The 27,877-nt window shown below is 39.2% G+C and overlaps 2 protein-coding genes across 2 annotated transcripts in view; both read right to left on the bottom strand.

The window, feature by feature from the left end:
• Positions 1-230: 230 nt before the first annotated feature.
• On the bottom strand, positions 231-16,009 carry mlf1 (myeloid leukemia factor 1). The gene is made up of 7 exons (XM_062062042.1): positions 15,792-16,009; positions 14,084-14,228; positions 6,313-6,396; positions 6,082-6,210; positions 5,713-5,872; positions 4,955-5,093; positions 231-882 (listed from the first exon to the last, which is right to left on the bottom strand). Exons 1-7 carry the CDS (start codon positions 15,839-15,841, stop codon positions 822-824), a joined length of 768 nt encoding a protein of 255 aa, XP_061918026.1. The 5' UTR covers positions 15,842-16,009; the 3' UTR covers positions 231-821.
• A 502-nt stretch (positions 16,010-16,511) lies between these two features.
• The window catches only part of rsrc1 (arginine/serine-rich coiled-coil 1), a 267,973-nt gene continuing 256,607 nt past the window's right edge, over positions 16,512-27,877 (bottom strand). The window contains exons 8-10 of the mRNA XM_062060184.1: positions 26,175-26,281; positions 20,503-20,607; positions 16,512-16,740 (exon numbers count right to left, since the gene is read on the bottom strand). Of these exons, the coding sequence (XP_061916168.1) occupies positions 16,648-16,740; positions 20,503-20,607; positions 26,175-26,281 (305 nt within the window). The 3' untranslated portion in view covers positions 16,512-16,647. The remainder of the gene's footprint in view (positions 16,741-20,502; positions 20,608-26,174; positions 26,282-27,877) is intronic.

Below are 27,877 nucleotides of genomic sequence, written 5' to 3'. Positions count from 1 at the left end.
TAATTGAACATTACACTCAGTTTGAACAGTAACACTGTTTAAATATTTAAGTGATTCTTTGGCGTAAGACCACATGGAGATTGCGTACGACTGTTTGGGAATCACCAAACTAGTATATAAGCAGCTGTGTAGGGTATCAAACCAAGTGTTTACATCCAAAAAATGAGCACCTGTGCGCCTACAGAAAGCTACAAACAAGTCATCCAGTGATAAACGACACAAATACCACCTTAGTTTATACATTTTTATTTGACGATGTATATGAAAAATATACAGCAACAACAACGGCTGCCAATAGAGTTTGTGCTCCGCAAGCACTGAGCTCGGATGAACGATAAAAAAGGGAAATAATTAGTTTCTTTTTACAAAGATTACAGCAGATACAAGACATTTTAGGTGCTTGACAAAATAAAATCTGGTAATGATGTGGTCTAAGTGCATTAGTGAATCGCTAAACAGTAAACACAAATTAATGCGTAATGCAACTACTAGATTCACATATTTTCTCATCTCTATTCCACCTTCATAGTACATCCTTGTTGGACCAGTAGACAAGTAAACTACCTAAACATGCAGCTGTCCAATTCTGATAAAACTCTATTATCCATGCTAAGGTCTTCAGTTTGCACTTATGTCTGGCTAATTAATTGTTAGCGTGTGCAGCATCCTATCAGTAATTAAACTCCTGACAAATGTTTTAAGTCCATTTCCTGACTTTCATATTCCCCTTAACCATTTGTGCAATTCCGACTTAAAATTAAAGATGGACAATGACCAACGCAACTAAGCCAAGAGGTGATTTCTGACTCTGACACAGGGTTTTATTGCTTTGTCGAGGTGGGTGCTTTCAGGATACTTTTACTTTTAGCCTTGGGCTGGTCTCTGTGGAAGCACAAAACAAAAGCATTAAACATAACTAGAAACACAGTGAAGTAGAGCTAACAGCAATTGTGTAAAAAAAAAACCCAGGATAATAGGACGACATTGAAATGAGAGAAGTGTGACACAGTGCATCTGGAAAGTATTCACAGCGCTTCAATGTTTCCACATTTTGTTAAGTCATTCCAAAATGGAATAAAACAATTTTGTCCTCACAATTCTACACACATTACCTCATAGTGACAATGTGAAAAAGTTGTTCTTTGAAATGTTTGCTAATTTATTTAAAATAAAAAACTAAGAAACACGTGTACATAAGTATCCACAGCCTACTTTCGTGATGCACTAACTTTGATGACGCGTGACATACACGTACTGACTTGGTGGCATACGTGCAGACGGAGGATTACTGCTTGTAGCTAGGAGGCGAGTCGCTTCACATTTTTAATAATGACAATGTACTGTTTATCTATGTTGCAAAACACAATGAAAAAGAAAAACATTGAATTCATCTCAGGTTTTATCATCGCTTCACTTTTTTTTTTTGCGTTTCACGTGACATCACAAATGATTACGGAGCAAACTTTTGTTTTGATTGAAACTCAAATTGTGCGACTTCAAAGCTAACAGTTTGGAAATGGGGATGGGTATTATTTAAATTTAATTGGTACTGTTGAAAAACTGGAAGATTTGAAAATGTGCCGGTTCTTAAATGGTGCTTTAACCAAGTGTTTTTCAACCTTTTTTGAGCCAAGGCAAATTTTTTGCGTTGAAAAAATCCAGAGGCACACCACCAGCAGAAATCATTAAAAAAACTAAACTCAGTTGACAGTAAAAAGTCGTTGTCGCAATTGTTGGATATGACTTTAAACCATAACCAAGCATGCATCAATATAGCTCTGGTCTCAAAGTAGGTGTAATGTCACCACCTGTCACATCACGCCCTGACTTATTTTGACTTTTTTGCTGTTTTCCTGTGTGTAGTGTTTTAGTTCTTGTCTTGCGCTCCTATTTTGGTGTCTTTTTCTCTTTTTTTTGTGTTTTCCTGTAGCAGTTTCATGTCTTCCTCTGAGTGATATTTCCCGCATCTACTTTTAGCAATCAAGAATATTTCAGTTGTTTTTAATCCTTCTTTGTGGGGAAATTGTTGATTGTCATGTAATGTTTGGATGTACTTTGTGGACGCCGTCTTTGCTGCGCACGCTGTAAGTCTTTGCTATCGTCCATCATTCTGTTTTTGTTTGCTTTGTAGCCAGTTCAGTTTTAGTTTCATTCTGCATAGCCTTCCCTAAACTTCAATGCCTTTTCTTAGGGGCACTCGCCTTTTGTTTATTTTTGGTTTAAGCTATAGATAGCTTTTTACCTTCACGCTGCCTCCCACTGTTTCCGACATCTACAAAGCAATTAGCTACCTGCTGCCACCTACTGATATGGAAGAGTATTACACGGTTACTCTGCCGAGATCTAGGCAGCACAGACACTCAACAACAACACATCATTTGCAGAGTATAATTACTGGTTTGCAACAAATATTTTTAACCCAAATAGGTGAAATTAGATAATCTCCCACGGAACACCAGACTGTATCTCACGGCACACTGGTGTGCCACGACACAGTGGTTGAAAAACCACCTAATGAGGATGTGTTGCTGTTGTGGTGACTGTTGAGAGCTACGGCGAAATGTGTGTGTGCGGCATTAAAGGGCAACTGCACTTTTTTTTTAATGTTGCCTTTCATTCACAACTCTTATGTGAGACTCTCATGTATTCTAACGCATGGATAACGTTAGCAAAAGTCAGCTAACAATGGAGCCAAAGGGAGTCGCTCTATTCCGCATAAAAAGCGCTCTAAAAAACCTAAATGAACATTTATATACATGCTGTAAGTATATATGTAGCGTAATAACAGGCACATTCATGATAACATGTAATATTTACATATGTTGGTATTTTTTTGTTGTTGTTGAAAGGACTAGTGTGTACAATCCCTGGGGACTCTGCATGGCAGGGGCGTCCTCCTCCCTGAGCCAGGCTTGCACCTGACCGCATACCTAATGGTAATTTTAAGTAGATTACTTTCACAGACGCATCGCAACATTTGCTTTTCCCTTCAACAACAACAACAACACTACTACTTATGGGAGACTTAATGAGAGACAACAAAGATTACTTTGGGACAAATGATGATCCATAACATTATATTTTTGAGCCTAAATAAAAAGAGGACAAGTCTCAAGTTTAGAAGCTGTGTGCTAAACAGATCTAGCTTTAGTGAAACACTATAAACATCCCGTAGCAGTATTGCTACAAAAAATAAAAAATACAAACTACAAACATCATAAAACAATCACTTACTCTACAATATCTGTTTTCATTGGGATGCCGACTGATGGGATGTTTGCCGTAAATTTTTTCAGCGAGCAGTGAACATAGTGAGCTCAGAAAGCATAAGAACAAGTATACACATTTGATTTATTTCTAAGTATAATGTCAAAGTTGCGGAGGAGACCCTGCCCCAAGTGGAGGAGTTCAAGTACCTCGGAGTCTTGTTCACGAAAGAGGGGAGAGTGGATCGTGAGATCGACAGGCGGATCGGTGCGGCGTCTTCAGTAATGCGGACGCTGTATCGATCCGTTGTGGTGAAGAAGGAGCTGAGCCGGAAGGCAAAGCTCTCAATTTACCGGTCGATCTATGTTCCCATCCTCACCTATGGTCATGAGCTTTGGGTTATGACCGAAAGAACAAAATCACGGGTACAAGCGGCCAGAATGAGTTTCCTCCGCCGGGTGTCGGGGCTCTCCCTTAGAGATAGGGTGAGAAGCTCTGTCATCCGGGAGGAGCTCAAAGTAAAGCCGCTGCTCCTCTACATCGGGAGGAACCCAATGAGGTGGTTCGGGCATCTGGTCAGGATGCCACCCAAACGCCTCCCTAGGGAGGTGTTTAGGGCACGTCCGACCGGTAGGAGGCCACGGGGAGGACCCAGGACACGTTGGGAAGACTATGTCTCCCGGCTGGCCTGGGAACGCCTCGGGAACCCCCGGGAATAGCTGGACGAAGTGGCTGGGGAGAGGGAAGTCTGGGCTTCCCTGCTCAGGCTGCTGCCCCCGTGACCCGACCTCAGATAAGCGGAAGAAGATGGATGGATGGAGTTTACCAACTTCTCGGCTTATGACCACCTTCTTCTACTATCCAGGTGAGAGGCTTGATTTAAAATCTAGACTTAACTTTCACCAGCTCAAAGGCGATGCAGCTGCAGCTCAGTATGTCAGTATAGCAGCATAAGCTAGTTAGCTTTCTGTGATCATGGCGCCACTAAAAGTAGTTTATCTGCTTTAGCGCTTATAATAACAATATTGCTAATACTTGGTTAATATTCAGGTCACAAGATGTAAAGAGAGTGTTGTTGGCGGTTTTTGTTTTTTTTAGGGGGCTTTATGGGTGCAATAGAGTACTTCTATTAGCTGCATTGGTAGCCACCTGGTACTTGTCGTGTATTACAAATGAGAATGCATAAAAAAAAGAAAAACATGTGGTATTGCCTTACATAGGATTTAGGAAGTTTAGGCAAAATTACCCCCCCAAAAAGTTCAGTTGCTTCTTAAGGTTGGTAAAACAGTATTATAGTGAAGTGTGAAATGAATTTTATTTATTTAGCGCTTTTCTCTAGTGATTCAAAGCGCTTTTACATAGTGAAACCAATATCTACCGGTAAGTTACATTTAAACTAGTGTGAGTGGCACTGGGAGCAGGTGGGTAAAGGGTCTTGCCCAAGGACACAACGGCGGGATCAAACCTGGAACCCTCAAGTTGCTGGCACGGCCACTCTACCAACCGAGCTATACCGCCCACTTTATTATAAAGTGCATCATGTCGGGACTTTATTCTGACATAATCAACGCCAAGCACTTGTTGCAGGTGCTGAGTCTGCATTTATTTAGCATAGATAGCTTCTTTTTTCCAGTACGGTTGCTACCGTTTGTCAGCACGGGTGCCATAAGCGAACCAAGTTTTTTGGTTCCCATTAGTACTTGGGAAGTTCAACTGTATTTGTAGTGTGTCCCTGTTACTAACTAACCTGTGGGCCCGCTCAGGACCAGTGAGGGCTATTCGCTGACCTCCGTGACGCCTGGGTGGCTCCAGCTGAGACATCGGGACAGTCGACTTGAACTTGGACAACTGCTGCTGCCACTCATAGTCAAAAGACTGTGCTTCGGCTGCAGGAAAAGGCCATAATTAGAATAGGTTAGACTAGTGTTTTTTAACCATAAGGCCCACTTGTGGCAGGAGTGACAATATCAAACAAACAGAAAAAGTATGGAGCTAAAGTCATTGAAATGTTTAAGCGCAAAAATTATGACTTAAGTGGTAAAGCTGTATTTTCATTTGCATTTCAATTTTATTAGGTTTAGTTAAGAAATATATCATGAATTAATTTTAGCACAACATAATTGTATGTAAATGTATTTTTGCTTAGTTATTTATTAGTCCCTTCTTATGCAGTATATTTGGTTAGTACTTTTTTTTTTTTTTATATATACCCTGACCTAAGCCCAAGTTTTATCTGTTAATTAGTATTTGCGACTAACACATGGTTTCATATCATTTGACAAGGTTGTAAACTGTAAGTAGGTTAGATATAATTATACGATTAAAATCAAGAGTAAGATTTCTTATTTAATCAGTGTTAATATTCGAGAAGACCTCAGGCCCATCTGTAGTGGAGAAGTTGGGCCCCAAGGTCAAAAAGGTTAAGAACCTCTTGGTTAGACTATTATATCCAAAACACGTTGGATGTTATCAGAAACAACTCAAAGCAGTGATCACTTTACACACATTCGTCCAAATTCTGGAAATCCTGTAGGAGCTCCTTCTCTCCAGTTTTTTGGTTAACTTTCTTCTCGACCACATGACCTCTGTCTTGAATGTGGTGACCAATGGACATCTTCTGCATCCCACTTTCAGAGTCTTTCAGTGCCCGCACAGTCTCTTTAACCTGCACATTGAAACAGTTTATACTCACTGGTCACACTTGCCCAATATAATGACATACTTTATTCTAAATTATTCCTTACAAAAGATGGGAATGTCTAGTTTTGAGGTAATGCAGTTTGTTTAGTACACACAGAGTGTTGTTTTTAATAGCTAGGTTACCCTATTTAGCTACATGAGAGGGTCAGCATGTTCTCCTGTTGATGCACTTACACCTCCTGGGGCATGACGTGTTGACGATGATGCCTGGAAGACCTTCGGAGGCTCATTTCCAACCTTAGAATATGTCATGACTGATGAGGAGCTGAATGTGTGGGTGTTGGAGTCTGTGGACATGTTCCCCTGCAACGACAACAACACAAGCACACCTGTTTCTACTTTCACTGCTTCGGTTTTTCTCAGCCTACCGAAGAGATCTCACAAGGGTTAGTGGCGTGAACTCACAGGGTTTTTGTGCATCCTGTCCGTCCTAGTCCTCATGTTTCCCATCACGTTTTCAAACATGCCGAATGGGTTCATCATCATGTCCTGCATAAAGACACAATGAACAGCTGAATGGTCAGCTCAGAGACCACCTGGTCACAAAGCATTAGCAGCTCGTGAACAACTTTATTAAGTGCGTAGATACACACATATACACGCTGCTACTGAATCAGGACACTTGTATGCCCTACAGTCCTTCCAAACCAAGGTGAAATCACTATTAGCCTAGTTCAGTGGTTCTCAAACTTTTTTCGCCAAGTATCACCTCAGAAAAAACTTTAGATCTCCAAGTACCACCATAATGATCAACAGTAAGATGCAGTAGCATAGTAGGGCAACATATTCATGTATTTAATATGTTTGGCCAATGTAACATTACACACAGTTTGTACAGTCACACTGTGTTTTAATATAGGAAACTAAAACATTATATAATCAAATGATTCGGTGTACCACTAGTTGGAGGTTGTGTATCACAGTGTGAGAATCACTGGCCTTGACCACTTGCATTGATGCCCAAGTTACTGCTTAGTTGTGTGTTTATTTACCACTAATGTTTTAAGATTTTGACCATGTCTTTGCAAGTAAAAATAAAATACAGTGGTACTTCGGTTTTCGTACGCCCCCCTTTCCACGTGATTCATACATTTTAAAGTATCTCTTTTTAAACCATAAAAATGGCCACATAATTTAAAAATACCAATACCACAGTACTATTGGCCACTAGAGTAGACCAAACCAATCAGAGCGAGCTATTCAGTGTTGTGGCCACTGATTGGCTCAGCCTCAAGCCAGTATTACTATAGTGCAGATTCTCAAACACTGGTACGTGTACTACTAGTGGTGTGCAGACCAAAGAATCACCTTATTAAAGTACAGTGTTTTATTTCCTTATATTCAAACACAGTGTCACTGTTCAAACTGTGTATTGTTACAGTGGCCAAAAATATTAAATACACTTGCTAAATAAAACCTATGCCTTGTTTTAATAAAATACTTAGGCCTAATACGCTACTGTATTTTATTGTTTGTCATTATGGTGTTTTTTCTGAGGTGGTACAAATTTGAGAACCACTGCTATATTAGATTGAAAAAATGTAAAGGTGACTAAAAGGTGTTGTTTCATGTCTAGGAGGCTGTGAAAAACATACTTAGAGGGTTGCAAATAGGTTTTTTTTTATGCTCTAGCTATGAAAATATTAGATTTATAAATAATAGGATAGGATAGACTTTATTTATCCCACAATGATGAAAATATGTGGTTGTAGTGCATAGACAAAAAGTATACAAAAAAAAAATGTAACACGAAAAAAAGATGGAAATATTTAAGTACATAAAGGACATAAAATACTTTAAAAGAGCACAGAGCAGATGCAACCAGCTGCCACTGCAACTGCCATTTCTACATACAGCTATAAAAAAAAACTCTATAATTTATTGCGGTCATGTCTGGAACCAATTAACAGCCATAAACGAGGCACAACTGTCGTCTGTTTGTTCGCAAATCAATTCACTGAATCGGGTTTCCAAACAGAGAATCCTACATGTTGTTGGCCGTCTCTTTGCTTTTTTATATTGAGTATAACTGCAAAAAAAAAGCCACCGCGGGGCCAAAGAAAAAGATAAAGAAGGTGAGAAACACTCCTCAATTCAAGGAAGAACTTAGTAAGGTGGTGTCAATGTGATTTTGCTCTCCTCTTCCCTACTCCCTCTCTGCTCATTGCCATCTTTGCCAACAAGAATCTTCAAACTGTGTCATATTCTGAGAAACAGGCTTTTTGTTTTGTCGTTTTAATGCCATGCTTTGAAAATGTGTTCACATTAGTCATGTTTCACCACATGCAGACACACAGTTGCTTCGTCTGCACAAAACATTTAAGTTTAGTTCACATCCGGTGGCTATGGATGAAGTGCTTGCTGTCCAGAGTCGGGACCCCGGGTGGACCGCTAGCCTGTGCATCGGTTGGGGACATCTCTGCGCTGCTGACCCGTCTCCGCTCGGGACGGTTTCCTGCTGGCCCCACTATGGACTGGACTCTCGCTGATGTGTTGGATCCACTGTGGACTGGACTTTCACAATATTATGTCAGACCCACTCGACATCCATTGCTTTCGGTCTCCCCTAGAGGGGTTGGGGGGTTACCCACATATGCGGTCCTCTCCAAGGTTTCTCATAGTCATTCACATCAACGTCCCACTGGGGTGAGTTTTTCCTTGCCCGTATGTGGGCTCTGTACCGAGGATGTCGTTGTGGCTTGTGCAGCCCTTTGAGACACTTGTGATTTAGGGCTATATAAATAAACATTGATTGATTGATTGATTGATTCACTAGCTTTGCGTTGCTTTTCTGTTACACTGAAATTGATATTATTGGATTTCAAATACTATATGATTTGAACTCAGAATATGGTTTAAATGCAAAAAAAAAATATCCCCGTACTGGAATGAAGTCATTGCAATGGCTTACAATTCATAATAATGTGGGGCAGTTATGACAAAACAAGTACTTATGTGAGTGTATTTCCAGAAAAAGAGAAAAAAACTGAGCACTTTAAAGAATATGCAGTTATTGAAGAACTAATTGATGGTGTTAGAGGATGCATCTGACAACAAGTGATGATTACTGACCGTGTTGCCAATACTGCCAAAGGGAAGCAATGAGCGACTGAGGTCCTGAATGTTAAAAGAGTATCACATCACCAAAACATTTTTAAAAAGCACCATTGTAGAGGAGGCTTCATCTCGGACAGAAGTGGTGTTTATGACTCTGCATGCCAGCATCAATCACCGTGTGTGTGTGTGTGTGTGTGTGTGTGTGTGTGTGTGTGTGTGTGTGTGTGTGTGTGTGTGTGTGTGTGTGTGTGTGTGTGTGAGATGTGTATTGGTGTGGTGTTGAATGACTTGTGTTCCATGTGTAATTGGGTCGCATTGCCAGAGATTAGCATAGGCTTTAACACTGAAACCGAGCTTCATTTTGGTAAGGCTGCTGCCGAAGAGTCCAAGGCTGCTTGCTCAGCTCTTTTTTCAAAAGGTCAAGCTGATGTAAATACAACCCTCCTGGCCACCATCTACCAGGCCAATTTTATCTCCTACTTATGGCATCTATTGGACAAATAAATGCCAGTTCCATTTGTGAACTGATTATATTTAGACCTTTGAGGGGAGAAGATAAGGAACTTGTCGTTAAGGGTTGTGTGTTTCTAATATTTTGTCCCTCTCAGTATTTTGTTGCCCACCACTGCAATCCACAAAAAAAATCAGATAGTTAAATGAATATACATATTTATTGACTTTTCTTCCGGGACGAAGCATGCGGATTGAAAAGTTGACCATGTGACGGTACATTTATAAACAAGCCTTTGAAAGGTGATATGAAGCAGTGAGAAGTGGAAGGTAGACGCTCGCTTATTCCACCCCCCTCTGGGAATCTAATGTGTTACAAACTAAAACAAACCCTCAAGAGTATTATGTGACCGTGGGTTGGAAGTATGCTTTTCTTTTTGAACTGTGCCTGTCTAAATATGTATTTTAGAGGATCACATAGCTGTGATAGGGGAGCGAGAGAGCTGTCTGTCATCCTAGCGTTGCTAAGGCACATTGGGACAAACATGCACTTATAACAGGAAGACAACAAGTGGGTGCAGAGCATTAAAAATAATGCCTTAAATCAGGGGTATCCAAATTGTGGCCCGTGGCGCATTCTACCAAAAAAAGTGTAATAAAAGCGCAAAGAGGTGAAATGTAACAAGAAAAAGTTGCAACGTTGACTAATAATATAAAATTATTATTATTTTTTTTTTTTTTAAACGGTCATTGTATTGGAGCCTATTCAAGGCTCCAATTACTTCTCATCCAATATTTCACTTTGAAATTTTGGGGGAAAATATTGCATATTTTTTGTGTTTGCCATATACAAAACAAAGTTTTGTTTGACAAAAAGGGCATTAAAAAAAAAAAAACCGAAAAAAAAAAACCCTGAATGATCGACGGATTGATCGGAAGTTGATCTAGAGACTTAAGCGTTGAACATTTTAAAAAGTATGCTTTATTTTTAACACCTTTAGGGGTGGAGCCCTTTTGGATCCCACAGAAAGTTAGTGGGATTTTTTTTATTTAAACTGTCATTGCTCAAAAATAATAATTAATTACCAGTAAAATCAATGTTGTTATGAATTATTGACCCATTTAGGCCCCAATTATCTCACATCAAGTATTCCACTTTGACATTTTTTGGGGGGAAAATATTACATATTTTGTGTTTTTGCCATAAAAAACAGGGTTTCGACAAAAATGGCACAACATATACAAAATAACTTCATATCAACAGATATACCTGAAGTTGAACAAAAATTTAAAATAATAATACATGACTTATTTTTTATATTTTATGACTCAGACTTCTGGGTCCCCGGGACCAAACTTGAGGGGAGCCATAAAGGTAAAAAAATATATGTTGGTTTTGAAAATGAAAACTATTACAATGGCCCCCACATGTTTTGATTTTTAAGTGCACGGCCCTCACTGCAAAGAGTTTGGACACCCCTGCCTTAAACGATGCAATAGCTTAAATATGTATTTATACACCCACCAATAACTAGGGCTGTAATTTGTTTTGATTCGATTCTTGGGGGAACGATGCAGAACCGGTTCTTGATTCAAAGCAATTCTCGATTCAAAATCAATACTTTTTTTTTAACAACATTGTCTATTTTATGGAGGAATGTAGTTAATCAAACAGCTGTGATACATTTCTATATTATTTAAAAGAGAACTGGTGTTGTTTAAATACAATTCTACCCAAACATTAATTAAAGTCAAACAAATAAGGCAAAAAGAGAAGTATCCCACACTTATCTTTTCTAAAGTAAATCTGTACAGCTGTGGGCATCTACATCAACAATATGATTTGCCTGAGTGGCTGAACTGGACAGATTTATAAAAGTAAAAGAAAAAAAAATGTTAAGAATTGTTACAAATAAGAATGACAATTAATCCCAAAATGTTTTGGGATTTTTTTTGACACTGCTACCAAATACAGTCATTGAAGTATAAAGTGTAATAAGTTAACAATGTTATTAAAACGTAGTTTGCAGTGGTGAAGAAGTCAACTTCTGTTTCTAAGGTTTTTGTTGATTTAAAATGACAGCATTGTGTTGACATGTCAAAGCAGTGAGGCTAACATAACACAGATGTTGGTATATCTGATATTACTCCTCCGGTCAGCCAGTTCATTATCTAGTCCTTAATGGCAGCCAGCTACGATAATTAAGGGAATCAAGTTACTGGTTTATTGAGGCCAGGCGTCTAAAGAAAGCCATTCCCAAGGATAAATAAATATACAGACCTTTGTGGATTAGGAGGAATAAAGGCAGGTGACATGTTTGTCCTAATTTTAAGGGAAGATTAAAAGAAGAGCCGTTTCTACCATGCAGTACAGTTTGGTTCAGTCAGGTTTAAAACTCATTTTGCACAAAAGGGGTGTACAAACAAAGGAACAAGTCATTACATTTTAATTTGGATCAGGAAAGGTTGCAGGTATAGAATATATTTATTTTTAAGTCATTACAGCATGAATAGAAACAAAAATAAAAAATGTCACTTAGCACAACCCGGGAAGAAGACGGACAAATAAACAGATAGCAAAAATTAGCCCGATCAGTTTCTGCCGATTTTTATGAAAAGTATGTGATCACCACTTTTGAGTAATGCCTTTTAATGACGACCACAAACGCCAATTTATTTTTAGTCCCCCAGCTGAAAAGTTAACAGCTAATTATGTGTCAGTGTCTCCATACACAGTATGGAGCCGCTCCCCTAACTTAATAATAATCACCTATGTTACATCAAATAAAACGCATTTCTTAGTATCTTAAGAATTGTCATTATCACTGGAGGACAAGGCTAATGATGTGGCGACTTGTCCAGGGTGTACTACGCCTTCCCCCCGAATGCAGCTGAGATAGGCTCCAGCACCCCCCGCAACCCCAAAAGGGACAAAAGAGACTTTGAGGGCAAAAATAATTTCAATGAGTAGTAGTTTTTATTTTTGATTAGTTATTGTGTACTATTGACTTTGTTTTGCTCACACAGTTGTATATAATAAAAGAGAATAAGGAACTGGTTTAAATATTGTGTTGATATTATTACACTGTCAATAGCACTCACCATAAATACATTAAACAAACAGCATGTACAAGTGTACAAAGCAAACTATAACCTGCTACCAAAGAATGTACAACAATTCTTCTCAACTAAAGAGGAGAAATATAACCTTAGAGGAAAATCTAATTTAAAACATTTGTATGTACGTACAACACTTAGAACCTTTAGCATATTAGTATGTGGAATTAAATTATGGAATGGATTAAGTAATGAAGTTAAACATTGTACTGATATGATCCAGTTTAAGAGGTTGCTCAAATTAATAGTGCTTACAAAGTACAAATAATTTTTAGAAATACATTCAACCTTATTGAAAATACCATTCTTCATCTCAGTATGTTAATAATGACTGACTTAATTATATATTACAAAACTGTTTGTATTACTCATTCACGGATGTCATTTTACTATAAAAAAAAAGTCAGTAAATGAATGTACGGTATATATTTGTAAATGCTCTGAAGTGGGAAAGGGGTAGTATTAATTAAGCTTTGCTTCATCCTACTCCTTTTCGGACATGATGTAAAGTGAAATGATATGTAATTGTGTGATGTATTATGCTGTAAGTGTGTTCATGTTCAAAATAAACTAAAGAAAGAAAGATGTACAGTTATTAGATCGGCAGTCCCCGACAAAAACGGAACTATTCACGTAGCTAACAAGTCAGGAAGTGAACAAATGATTATCTCACTATCATAATTCATGGAACTGAAGATTATTTATCTGAATGTTTTGAACTTGTTTCAGTGCCAGTAGCGCACTGAGGAGAGTTGCGTGGTTCTAGCTCAATTTGCATATAGACGTCATCGCTCTGCACTTTGGACAGCAAATTAGGCAGCGCCTCTGCTGTGCTAATTAGTGCACTGCGTTGATTCAAAACAACAAATTAGACTTAGACTTCCTTTTTTATTGTCATTCAAATTTGAACTTTACAGTACAGATAAGAACGAAATGTTGTTGCATTAGCTCGTTGTAGTGCAGGATACAAAAATCCATAAGGTGCAGATATAAATAGATTACTGTACAGATAAATATATTGCACTTTTGCATATGTATCCACGTTTATGGATGTATGTTATATTGTCTTTATATTCTAGCTAATTTTTGGGGGGAATTGAGGGGATTATTATGATGCGTTCAAGAGTCTTATCAAACAATGCATGTCTTACCAAGGACTAAACTTTTATGGATCAATTAATGGATTAAATAAACATCACAATGGGGCTGAACTAAACTGTACCGCTTTATAGAAACAAATTTTTGTACAGTACATAACGAATTGTTTCATATTATTTCATGTCCCAATTAAAATGACTGTTAGGAGCATTTGCAAGAAACTATAGTGTCAGTGGAACAATGGTCTATAAATAGAGCTCCTGAGGGCTAGAGATATAGCATCCAGAGAGGCCAAGGGTGTTTGACCTTCTACTAAACCAGACACTAACATGGCCCCCATGTTGCTCCAGTTAAGCTTTCACAACACTAGCTGTGTTTTTTCTAACGAGGCCTACAGATTACTACACTTAGTAATTACATCACATCATGTAGTCGTCAGTACTTGTGTTCTCACCCTGTGTTCACCCCTCAGCGCCGGAGGTGAGGCGGCCCGCGCCGCCACATCCCGGCTTCTCCCGTCCGTAATGCTTCCGCCGAATGGCTCCGAGAAGCTCCTCATCATCTGGCGCATGTGATCGCTGTGTGCTCGGAATGGATCACTGCACAGGAGCAACACAATTAAGTTCTTTTGAAACAGACACCACAGTTAAAAACAGTTAGGAACGGTGTTATGACACAAGAACAGATCATTTTTATATTCCCATTCATGCCTATGGGAACATTTTTCCCACCAAAAGTGCCACTTTATCTTTAAGAAATCCTGTGGTTATTTTGTGCCGTTGAGTATTTCATTTACAAGCCATTTTGGCTGTGTGAAATTATTATATAGGTGGAATCTTTCAGAATTGCAAAATCTTTTCCTAAAATAGCAATGCTACAAAAAACAAACATTTGTTTTTAACTATTTGACTCAACATTTATCTTAACATAAATGGAGTCATTTATGTTCAGACTTCACTCTGGAATTTTTATTATTACAAATATCCACTAGATGGCGATAATGACCCTTTCAAAGTATTATGTTTTGTGAGAGGGTGCCTTGCTAAAGTTGCTATTGTGTGTCTTCAGTTTATCATCATTTTACCAATCTAAGGGTTATCATTTCCAAGATATTATTAAAACGTTAACTGTTCAGGCAGAAGTCGTTTTTTTAATGTATTTTAATGAACACCACAAACCAAATATTTTAGCCTTAAACACAACACATAATACAATATTTAAAAAAATCAATCATTAGGCCAACAAAAATCAGACCCAAAACTGTCAAGTTTCTCATAAACCAGGGGTGTCAAACGTACGGCCCGAGGGCCGGATCAGGCCCGCGAACAGGTTTTATCCGGCCCGCAGGGCGAGTTTACTAATATAAAATAACCTGACATTTTTGAATGAAAGAAACACCTGTTCTAAATGTGTCCACTGGATGTTGAAATAGCAATTCTTTGTATCTTTGTAGATTATGCTACATATGTACAAAATAAAACACACCAGTCGAGGAAATTGATCAAACTACATAATTATTTGATTTTGATATAATTGTTGTATCTTGATAGATTGAAAATGAACACCAATGAGTTGACTGATGAACATGATCAGATAATTTTTCCAGAAAATATAAATAACGACAAATAAAGTTAGAACACTATTAACCGCAACATGTAAGTGTAAAAAAAAAACCCCAACAACATTATGATTTGTACAATTTCAGAATGTGCTTGTTCTATTTTTAAACAAAGAAAACAATCTGAAGTTGTCTTTATTTTTAAGTTATCGTGCCGTGATTTGACCAGTCCGGCCCACTTGGGGGTAGATTTTAACTCTAAAATGAGTTTGACACCCCTGACATAAACTGTTATGAATATATAATATTAATATTGTGTCACTATAAAAGAGTGAATCCTTTACGATGGACTTTTAACGTTGGAAAAATATAACTATATAAAAAGTATAACTTTATGGGAAACTTAGTTTTAAGCCAGTTCTGATGGGTAAAGTAAAGACTATATTCATAATTGCATAAAGCTTAACTCAGTACATTTTGTTTTGTATTTAAGTTCATTATAAATAATTTTTAAAAAGTTACAAAAATTATAAGTAATTAGTTAGGCACATGTTTGTTCAATTGGGGAAGGAAACAAGCTAACGGCTACAAGCTAGCAACTCACGAGAAGAAGGGGTCGTCATCAAATTCCCGGAAGGAGCCGTTACTGAACATTTCCACCGATATAGACGCTGTGTGTGGGGGAAAAAGAAAAAGATGAAAATATATTTAAATAAACATAATAGTCCACAGGTGCAGCAGCGGCTCTAAACACTACGCAGCCGTGTCCCCAAAAGGAGGAGGTGGCAGCACTGTGATTTGGAGCGTGGGGCCACGTGACACGAATCCTGCCTTCTGATTGGCTGGTCCCGTGTTGCCAACGGCTGCCATGACGACGGCGCTCTAAAAAGTTCTGCTTCACAGTCTGGCACTTTCGCCATTTCTTTTATATGCGTCATCATCAAAGTTACCGCAAGAAAAGCACATAACGTAAATACTCTTTTTTTTTTTTTTTTTTAGCATTCCTAATTGGTGAAAGCTTTATGGTGTAGAATAAAATGGCGGTTGAAGCAAGTTATAATATGACATATTTAGGAGCTCATTACCACACTGGCTATTTCAAGCAAAGGGAGTGACAAAGTGTCCCACGCTTAGTATAGATTTACCATCTGGCTTGTTCCAGAAATAGGCTTCTCTCCTCCAAGCTCTGGATTGTCTACACTTGCCTTGAATTGTCACTCATAATTAAAAGTAAATCCATGCATGAACACAAGTTACTCAACAGCATCGAGTAGAGAGGTCATTGACAGCTTTTGACACATGCAAGTAAGAAGACAGCTTTCAGTAACAAAAACCTACACTTTATTTGTATTAATGGTGCGCTTGTACAAGAGATTGACAACACTTGCTACAAATAACATGTGGAATTCAATTGCCTGTGGCAGGATGTGATCGGAAACAATGAAAACGCTGCAGGGTGGCTAGGACACAGGACTTCCCATGAGCCTCTCCTGGCGCAGAGACCGCAGTCGGGTGAGCCACAGCTCCTCGGCCTTCTCTTTGTCCATGAACAGCTGCGGGGACAAAGAGCGAAAATGTAGTTTTATTCTCCGACGCTTGTTCAGGATGTACCTGCAGGCTATACATACAACTTGTTCGAGACATTTTTTAAGCACTTTCCAGATGGCCGTAGACCAGTGGTAGAATCACTGCATGTCATCAAAAGGAGAGTGGCGTAAATGTCATATATTGCACAACACAGCAGCAACAGCACCAATGTTGTACAACTTCATTGTAAACAACCAGTTTAACACTCCAACAGTAGCCAATTCAATAAAGTGCATGCAAAGGTCGATAAAGGTCTGGTTGTTGATCGTTTATGGTACTTCAAATGCGGTTACTGCCATCTTGTGGAGTTTGTACTAAAAATAAGTCAGGAGGTTGTCTACAACCACAGCGGTTAATGTCAATGCTTTTGGACTATGTGCTATTTACAGTGCATCACGTTTTCCACGTGTTATGTTACATCCTTATTCCAAAATATAATTCATTCATTTGTGTCCTCACATGGACATGCGGCATCACATGGACAAAGATAAGACCTTCTGGAGGAAAGTTCTGTGGTCAGATGAAACAAAAATTGAGCTGTTTGGCCACAATACCCAGTAATATGTTTGGAGGAGAAAAGGTGAGGCCTTTAATCCCAGAAACACCAAACCTACCGTCAAGCATGGTGGTGGTAGTATTATGCTCTGGGCCTGTTTTGCTGCCAATGGAACTGGTGCTTTACAGAGAGTAAATGTGACAATGAAAAAGGAGGATTACCTCCAAATTCTTCAGGACAACCTAAAATCATCAGCTCGGACATTGGGTCTTGGGCGCAGTTGGGTGTTCCAACAGGACAATGACCCCAAACACACGTCAAAAGTGGTAAAGGAATGGCTAAATCAGGCTAGAATTAAGGTTTTAGAATGGCCTTCCCCAAGTCCTGACTTAAACCCCATTGAGAATGTGTGGACAATGCTGAAGAAACAAGTCCATGTCAGAAAAACAACAAATTTAGCTGAACTGCACCAATTTTGTCAAGAGAAGTGGTAAAAAATGAAACCAGAAGCTTGTGGATGGCTACCAAAAGCGTCTTATTGCAGTGAAACTTGCCAAAGGACATGTAACCAAATATTAACATTGCTGTATGTATACTTTTGACCGAGTAGATTTGGTCACATTTTCAGTAGACTCATAATAAATTCTTAAAATAACCAAACTTCATGAATGTTTTTTGTGACAAACAAGTTTGTGCTCCAATCGCTTTGTCACAAAAAAATAAGAGTTGCAGAAATTATTGGAAACTCAAGTATTAACAGCTTTTGCTCAATACATTGCTGTAACACCTTCTGCAGCAATTACAGCGTCAAATATTTAGGAATATGATGCTCCAAGCTTGGCACACATATCTTTGGGTAGTTTTGCCCATTTCTCTTTTCAGCACCTCTCACGTTCCTCCATTAGGTTGGACGGGAAGCGTTGGTTTCCATCTAGGATGTCTCTGTACATTGCTGCATTCATCTTAGTCTAGTTTGGGAGGTGACCAAGAACCCGATTGTCAGCCGACTACATCAAAGTGGGGGGCTAAGTGGGGACTCCACACACATTTTTCTGCCATTTAATTATGTAGTTTATGAAAAAAAATAGGTCTGAAATGTTAATAGTTGTGGAAAATAAATAATAATGCTGCTTTAATCAAATTAAATACACCCCCTGTCAAAAATATGAAATGTTCATTCCACCTGGATAGCTGCAAACTTAGCTTCTAACGCTTCACTCAACACAGACGTCATAAGGTCATCAAAGTTTACTTGCAAGCATTCACACACGGCACCAGCATTTTGGAACACGGATGACGTGATAGAAGAAAGGCAAAAATATAATAAATCTATAAGTTAAAGTTAAAGTACCAATGATTGAAATTATTCTCTGCATTTGACTCATCACCCTTGATCACCCTCTGGGAGGTGAGGGGAGCAGTGAGCAGCAGCGGTGGCTGTGCCCGGGAATCATTTTTGGTCATTTAACCTCAAATTCTAACCATTGATGCTGAGTGCCAAGCAGGGAGGTAATGGGTCCCATTTTTACAGTCTTTGGTATGACTCGGCCGGGGTTTGAACTCACAATCTACCCATCTCAGGGCGGACACTCTAACCACAAGGCCACTGAGTAACAGGGTATCTCTGGCATCGTAGGAGAAAATGATTTACAAGTTCCACTTTTGCATCTCATTGCACATAACTGGACTGTGGTGCGTTCAAAGACCCTCAGTTAGAGTTAGAAACAGGTGTCACTAGGTTTTAAAGACCAGGGAGACTTAACTCCAAGGAAATGCACAATAATAACATACTCATAATAATAATCAATCAATCAATGTTTATTTATACAGCCCTAAATCACAAGTGTCTCAAAGGGCTGTACAAGCCACAACGACATCCTCGGTACAGAGTATTATTATGATATGTATAATAATCATACATAAATCAGATCACCTCTACACTTTTAAGTTAAGAAAAAATAATTAAGTGAATAAAGACCACATTCATATTTTGCCATTTTACATTGAATTTGTTGGCTTTTATTTTAAATGTAAAAAACACACAACTTATTTAAAAAACAAAACAAAAATATTTAGGGGGTTTATGTTGATCTAGATATATAAATCCCATCTTTTAAAAGTAAAAAAAAACAGTTAACGTTTTTACATGTGTTTTAAAAAGCTGGTTTCAACCAAATCAATGCAATAATTAGTTTTTTTTTAAAAGCATGTGTATGAGGGCTCAGAATTTGCAATCAGGTGTGTGCAATCATAGGAGACTAAGCAAAGTCATTTTATATTCACTAAATAAATGTTAGACGGTTCGACTCCTGACCTGGACTTTTTTTCTCTTCCACAGTCCAAAATGTATATTAGGTTAATGGGGGTCTCAAAATTATCCGTATGTGTCCTGTGAGTGGTTGTCAATATGTTTATAGTCAGCTGGGATAGTGGTTAACTTATTGTAACACTTGTACGGCAGTTAGAACAGCAGTATTTTTCTTAAAAATGGCCTTCATGGTTCATTTCTTGTGGAAAAAATAGTTTTCCAATAAAAACAAATGAGATGTTCTTTCTCTGAAGAGGTGATGGATACATGAAGGAAGTGTGTGTTTATTAGAGAGTAACACAATGAAAGTGGTGGCGCTCCGCACTCAAATTGGACGATTACGTGTCGCCATGTGTTGTGTTTTGTTCCGCTTTGGTGATTTGAGTCAGTTATTATGCAGATTGAAGCGCAACACTGGTCAATCCTTCATGCTTTAACGGCCATACAGTCGACGACACACGCGTCATTTTGTACGTTACACCCGACACCGGCGAGTTCCTGTCTGTCGGCCCCGCTAATGAGGCGCTGTGTGCGTGGGCGGGGTGACACTAGGGGGGCTAATGGGACTCATCTGTTTTAATTGAGAGTGGTGCTGAGGCCGGGGCCCGCCTGGGGCATATTGGTCCCATACATCAGCCTGTCGCAGGGCCTCGTGCGTGTGTATATGTATGTGAGTGTGTGTGAGGGGGTTATCTGCATACGTCAGCTCATAACTTCGTTTCCATAGTGAAGATAAATGAGTGGGAAGCCCCAGGGAGCATTAGAGGAGTTGAAAGTTTCCCTTCTCATTTTTCATCATCCCTCTGCAAGGGAGGCGGCAATTGAAGGAGGAGAGTGTTTAGTAGTGTTCGTACTACACGTAGGATTTTACTATGGATTTGGAAGCCGAGCATGTTGTCGGGGGTTGTCATGGTGACAACTTACAGCAGGATGAGCCAGAGTATCTGTCTCGTTGTAGATGATGGACGTGGGAAAACTCATGTCCACGTCGTCCGTCAGGTCAGGCTCCTGCTTCACCCCGAGCTCGATCTGGACAAAATAATACACAAAACAATAATTTTCAAACACAGCAAGACAAGATTTAGCGTAGATTGACTTGGTTTTGGTACCAACACAAAGACAACACACATCACACAATATGTCTACAGTGCTATAGAGCACAGGTGTCCAAACTTTTCCTACTGAGGGCCACAGACTGAACAATCTAAGGATGTGGGGGCCATTTTGATGTGGTTTTGACTAGAGATGTCCAATAATGGCTTTTTTGCCGATATCCGATATTCCGATATTGTCCAACTCATAATTACCGATTCCGATATCAACCGATACCGACATATACAGTCGTGCAATTAACACATTATTATGCCTAATTTTGTTGTGATGCCCCGCTGGATGCATTAAACAATGTAACAAGGTTTTCCAAAATAAATCAACTCAAGTTATGGAAAAAATGCCAACATGGCACTGCCATATTTATTATTGAAGTCACAAAGTGCATTATTAGCAGCCTGGAATTTGGGACATGCTCTCCCTGTTTGTCATTCTTGTTTGGTGTGGGTTCACAGTGTGGCACATATTTTTAACAGTGTTAAAGTTGTTTATACGGCTACCCTCAGTGTGACCTGTATGGCTGTTGACCAAGTATGCCTTGCATTCACTTGTGTGTGTGTGAAAACCCGTAGATATTATGTGACTGGCCCGGCACGCAAAGGCAGTGCCTTTAAGGTTTATTGGCGCTCTGTACTTCTCCTTACGTCCGTGTACCACTCCGTACAGCGGCGTTTTAAAAAGTCATACATTTTACTTTTTGAAACCGATACCGATAATTTCCGATATTACATTTTAAAGCATTTATCGGACATCTCTAGTTTTCACTTTCAAAACCAGTACGATACAAGGTTAATTTCAACTTGTTTTGGTAAATTACACCGGTTTGCTCTTTCACGCCACATTTGATGTTTTTTTTAATTTCTAAACACTTTTGTATTCTTAGAATGTGTAGCGGGCCGTTAAAAAACTAAGAGCGGCACACTGGACGTCTCAAAATAGAGTTTTCTTTTTTAATATTAGATACTGTATGTTTATAATCCTGTTCATTCTGGACTTTTTGTGCCAAGACCATCCATTCATGTTTTACCGCTTGTCCCTCTCGGGGTCCCGAGGGTTGCTGGAGCTTATCTCAGTTGCATTCGGGCGGAAGGCGGGGTACACCCTGGACAAGTCGTGCCAAGACCAAATAACACAAAATATCCATCCATCCATTTTCTACCGCTTGTCCCTTTTCGGGGTCGCAGCGGGTGCTGGAGCCTATCTCAGCTGCATTCGGGCGGTAGGCGGGGTACACCCTGGACAAGTCGTGCCAAGACCAAATAAAACAAAATATAACTAATACAAATAGGATTATGTAATATACATATATATACTGTATATATATATATATATATTTAAAATATTTTATTGTACTATCCATTTTCTACTGTTTGTCCATTTTTGGGTTCGCGGCGGGTGCTGGAGCCTATCTCAGCTGCATTCGAGCGATGGGCGGGGTACACCCTGGACAAGTCCTGCCAAGACCAAATTATACAAAATATAACTAATACAAATAGGATTATGTAATATACATATATATTTTTTTATTTTTCAAAAATATTTTATTGTACTAATGTAGTGTATTTTTATGATAGAAACTAAAAATATAAAAAAATATAAAATGCCAACACTTAATGTTTGCTTATCTTTATATTTCTCTCATCTAGAAATAATAATGGCTTATTATTTCTTTTGACATTTGACCTTGTGTGACAAGTACATTTCTCTTCAATTACTGCACCTGGAATAATGAAGTATGTCCCTTAAGTTTAAATTTTTAATTGCACGTCGCTTCCACTGAGGTATTTTACAAGAATTGTCTTGAAATGTTGTTGCACTAAAGTCCATAAGTAAAACTGTCAGTTTTGACATGTGTCTGTTTCACACCAAAACAGAGTTGCCATGTTCAGACATTTGTGATTAAGGGCTATATAAGTAAACTTTGATTGAAACTTTGATTGAACACAATCAGCTGGGGACGGTAACATTTGTCCACAAGGTGGCAGTACACGACTGCAGTGTGTAATAAGGTTGTATTTAAATTTCACACAATTTCTACCATTACAAGAAAATTATGATCAGTTTTGATTGGTGTTTATATGAACATTTCAAGACGCCTAAATACTGAAAAATGTTGCATTATTATATTGACAAGTACGGTACCTGTCAAAAGCTTTGGAACATCTTATTATTCAATAGCATGATAAAGTCCTAAAAAATGTTCATGCACTCCATGATTGTTTGGATAGTCGAACCTCAGATTCAGGAGAAGTAGTGTGGGTTTTGTCCTGCTTGTGGAACTGTGGACCACTCTATACTCTCTGCAGGGCCCTCGAGTCTGCCCAACCAGTCTACATGGTTTTTGTGGACTTGGGGAAGGCACTCGATCGTGTCTGCTGGCAAATCCTGTGGGGAGTTCTCCAGGAGTAAGGGGTATCAAACTGCCTGATTTTAGTAAGTAAGTAAGTAAATTGTATCTATAAAGCGCTTTTCACAGATAAAATCACAAAGCGCTGTACAAAACATCCATCCATCCATCCATTTTCTACCGCTTGTCCCTTTTGGGGTTGCGGGGGGTGCTGGAGCCTATCTCAGCTGCATTCAGGTGGAAGTTGGTAAACTTCATTTGCATAATTCATGGCAATGGATACTGTAAAATAGATATACAAGTGAGTTAAAAAAAAAGATAATTATGATTAAAACTGCAGATTACCTTTCTTATTTTGATTCTCAGTTGTTTTTTAATCAATTTTGCTCTGCATTTCAGCTTTGCACAAGCGCATTTCATTTGCAGTCTGGAGGCGTGTGGGTCTCCTCTCTGCACTGACATGATGAGCTAGCTAGCGAGATGTTCAACTTTTGTCACAGAGAGACACGCATGCACGCACACCATGTCGAGGTGAGTAAGTGACTGAGGCTGTGTATAGTAGGCAAATCACATTAGTTGATTTATTTAAGGGTGACAGTAAAGAAACATTGGCATTTAAAATTCCAGTCGAAACTTCCGGCTAGGAACTCAGAAATTCCGACTTCTCACTACAAATGGAACGCACCATAAAAGTCCCGACAGCAAATGATTTGCACATGCTGCAATTCCCCTCCCTGTGAGGTTCTCCGCTCTGCTCGCAGCACCATCTGACTGGCAGCACCCGTCACTGCTCGTTGATAACGCTTTTACCTCAGTCTCCAAGATTTTAAAAAAGTATCCAAGACACAAAAAAGTCTCCAATAACACCGGAAGAAAGCGGTAGATTTGTCGCGAGTAGCTGTTGACTAAAAAAAGTAGCCAAGAGGATTGGAAATAAGCCAGACTTAGCGACAAGGTCGCTGAGTTGGCAACGCTGCTTTGATTACAACAAAATGTGTTCATATAGTAGCCTGCTCACAGCCAGATTAGAGTTTCATGTGAAAAATATTCAAACATCCCAGCATATCAAAAAGGATAAGACTTTGACTCTTGTTTGATTACTCAGTTTATCATTACAACACAGGAGAGCTACTTGCAGTGGCAGTCATATGTGACACAAAGTCAGGCCATTCCTCCACCGTATACCGTGCCATTAATGTGTCGCAACCCCCAACGGCTGCTGCTGTCCGCCCGACTGGCTGAGCTGGAGTCACAGGAGCACATTCTGACAGCAATAGTTGGCAAAATTATCGCTGAGGTAAATTAATATGCGTCCTCACAAATATTACAATTACGATGAAACATTACAGTACCAGTAGAGTGGAAAAACAAGTTGCCTCTATATTGAAGCACCTATTATATATATCTGATGTATGACACCGAAAGACCGAAGACAAAGTTTGCAAGTAAATAGATATGAACAATATAGTATCAATCCCACGGAGATTCCCGGGCCATTTTGAGAGATAATGAGCTCGCCAGAGACGTGACGTGACGAAGAGGTAGGAACCACAGATCTCTTCATCACCAACAACAATGCAAATCATGCAGACTTTGTGAGAGCCAATAACGATTACTTTGGGGAAAAAATTATGACCCGGAAACTTATATTGTTGATCCTGAATATAAGGAGGATGAGCTACAAGTTTGAGCCCTATTATGAACAGATCCAGCTTTAGTGAAACACTAAGTATCATGTAGCAGCATTGCTAAGTGCTAAACAAAAAATACAAACGACAAACATAATAAAACGATAGCTTACTGTACAATGTCTGCTCTTACTTCGATGACGACTGATAGAATATCCATATCATTGAGATGAATAATTAATCATGATGCACAAGAAGAGTTAACTAGGAAAAGTCTCTCTGCAGACACAGTCTTCGGTTATGTGTGTTTGTCTCCATCTCCGGGTATGAATTAAATGTCACAGATGAACAACTTCTAGATTCATGGCTCCTAATATCCAGATGAGAGGCATGATTTATAATCTACAATAACTTTGACGAGCCGCGACACGATGATGCAGGAGCAGCAGGAAATCGCGGCCAGCTCACAGTAAAAGCAGCAGAGGGCGACTTCCTTGTGTGGTATCAATCCACTGCTAAACAATAGTTTGCCTGCGTTAGCCCTTATAATAACATCGCTAATATTTGGTTAATATTCAGGTCCCGATAAGTATATAGAGTATTGTTGTCGGGTTTTGGATGGTTATTTAGAGGGTTTTGTGGGCGGATCAGAGAGCCCCCATTGACGCAGTATTTATTTATTTATGATTTAGAATGCATAGGAAAAAAGAAAAACGTGTTCATGTCTTATATAAGGATTGTGATCTCTGTAATTTTTGCATAATTCCAGTATGACTGATCTGATACTGTGGTCAGAGAGCAGAAGTGTTACTCCATTGACGTCAATGTACAGAAACTACCTGAGACGTTCGGAGCGGGATATTCAAAATGGCTGACTGAATTTGTTGCATTTTGTGGTTTTTCGACGGTATTTTCACATACTGTGCGGATAGAATTGTGTGTCCTTGCCTCAATCTTTTTGACAATGTTGAAATCAAATGTTGGCAAAGTCCAAACAACCGCCTGTGTGTGTCGCCAAAGTGTCCACGTCCTGTAAAAATGTGTGTACGTGAAGCATGAAATTGGCGTGAGGCACCGCACATTTCCACGCTCATATCACTTTTGTCTTGAAAAAGGGCGTATGGCAGGTTTTTGTGCATACGCAATCTTAATTCATGAGGCCCCTGGACACCCAGTTCTACTTTATGTCCTTGTTGGTAAATGTTATGGCGAATTTAATGCTGATCAACATGGTTCTTGACCCTTAATTGTCCTACAAGTAGCTGTCATATGTCACCTGTCCGACAAATCTAATTGGGGGAACATTTTGATAACGACTTCTGTGTTTTGTCCGTGGAGCCAGAAGAAGGGGGGAGGATAAAGAGAGACAGGATAGTTCTTCTGCGAGTCTGATGAAACCATCCGAGCTCGCGTCCGAATGGGGACGTTTGATTTGTTGCAGGCTGCCTCCGGACAGACCGCACAGTGCAGGCAGGAGAATTTAATAAGAGAGCGAATGAGGCGGACTGCACCTTGATATCATCCCGGGATGATTTGAAAGCCTGCGGAACAAAGGAGTCGCTTTCGATGGCCTCGATGTCCTTTATCCTTTGCACTTGCTCCTCCAGAGAAGTTCCATCTGAAACACACACAAGGAAAGGTAAGGCGGGGTAAACAAAAGCATGTTGACCAGAGTCACCAGCAACGGGGTCACCTGTCCCTTGTCATGTTCTGGACAGCAGAATACAGGACTAGCTGATTGCATGTGATCCGTCTGTATAATGCTCTCAGACACGTAATAGGACATATCTGATATTATTCCAATCTTGAAGCGAGAGTGTCTCTGGCTCTGCCGCCAAGGGCACGTTGCGGCCCCCAAAGAAGGCAAATAAATGTAACAAGATGAGCACACTGGAAATAATGCATTCTAAAATAATCACAAATATGAACACAAACTGGCTGCAATGGAATTTCATTAGGGAGACAGAAATGGGATTAGGTTTCATACACTTTTCGTGCATCGCAGACTATCTTTGCTCCGCTTTGTCCAATCAGACACAGAGCTCTTCCAGTAAATGAGTCCTGCATATAAACACATCAGGACCGGGCACATTATGCAATGAATCATGCAAGAATGAGAGCTTCACAGTGTAGTAAGAGATATACACACAAAAAAGAAAGTTTGTAGAAAAAAAAAAAAGCCTGAATAGTGCCATTATTCTGGGGCTGTCAATCAAGCCATTGATCAGTCAATAGTCATCACTTTGTCCCCCCCATCATTCCATCCTCTCCTGCACGCTCTCATCTCGCCATCTGCCAATCCCGCTGGAGAGGAACATCGATGATACACGGAAGAAATACACGTTATAAATACCAGTGGCATCTTAAAATGTATCAAACATTTTCCAAAATCGGTTAAGTTCAGCACATTACCTACAGTTTCTCCTGTACCTTACATAAGTTGGCCACCAAATGCTATAAATGTCCTCATGCGGCATGATAATACCAATTACAAAAAGTGCATCGAAACTCAACTTAAATGCAGCTCTAATGTTAGACAACATGTCCATTAAAGGCGTCAGCCATGAGTTTTTGCCAACAGTGGGGAAAAAAACAAAAACAAACTTGTTTTGCCCTTTTTAAAGGAGTTTTATATTATCCATTTGTTGTTGAAGATATTTCAGAAGAGTCCAGTTTCCTCCATGCAAACTTTGTAGAGTTCAAAACCTGATGATTGAGACTCTACACAGACATACTTTTATACTATTGTAGTAACTCAACTTATGAGCTGAATAGGTTCTGTGACAGAGCTCTTAATTCAAAACACTTGTATTCTCAAATCAATGGCTTCCATTGGAATGAAATGAAATCAATGTAATTGGTGCTTGACCCCAGACAGAACAATTTTAACATGCCTTTTAAAAAGTAAAAACAATTTTTAGATATAAAATAGCGCTGCTGCCCACTACTCCCCTCACCTCCCAGGGGTTGAACAAGGGGATGGGTCAAATGCAGAGGACAAATTTCACCACACCTAATGTGTGTGTGACAATCATTGGTACTTTAAGTTTACTTTATAAAAACATTCAATAATGTGTACTAAAATCACCTCAGAGTGGACTTTACAGCATTTCGAGCCAACTGCTTCTCTGTCAAACACATAATCGCCAGCTTTTCCTGAATTTCATCAATAAATGTCTGCCGTTTAGATATTATTTAAACATCCTTGAATGGC

Source organism: Entelurus aequoreus, linkage group LG10 (assembly GCF_033978785.1).
Source record: "Entelurus aequoreus isolate RoL-2023_Sb linkage group LG10, RoL_Eaeq_v1.1, whole genome shotgun sequence".
NCBI classification, from domain to species: domain Eukaryota; kingdom Metazoa; phylum Chordata; class Actinopteri; order Syngnathiformes; family Syngnathidae; genus Entelurus; species Entelurus aequoreus.
The sequence above is the reverse complement of the archived record's forward strand: the minus strand, read 5'-3'. Positions and strand labels throughout refer to the sequence as shown.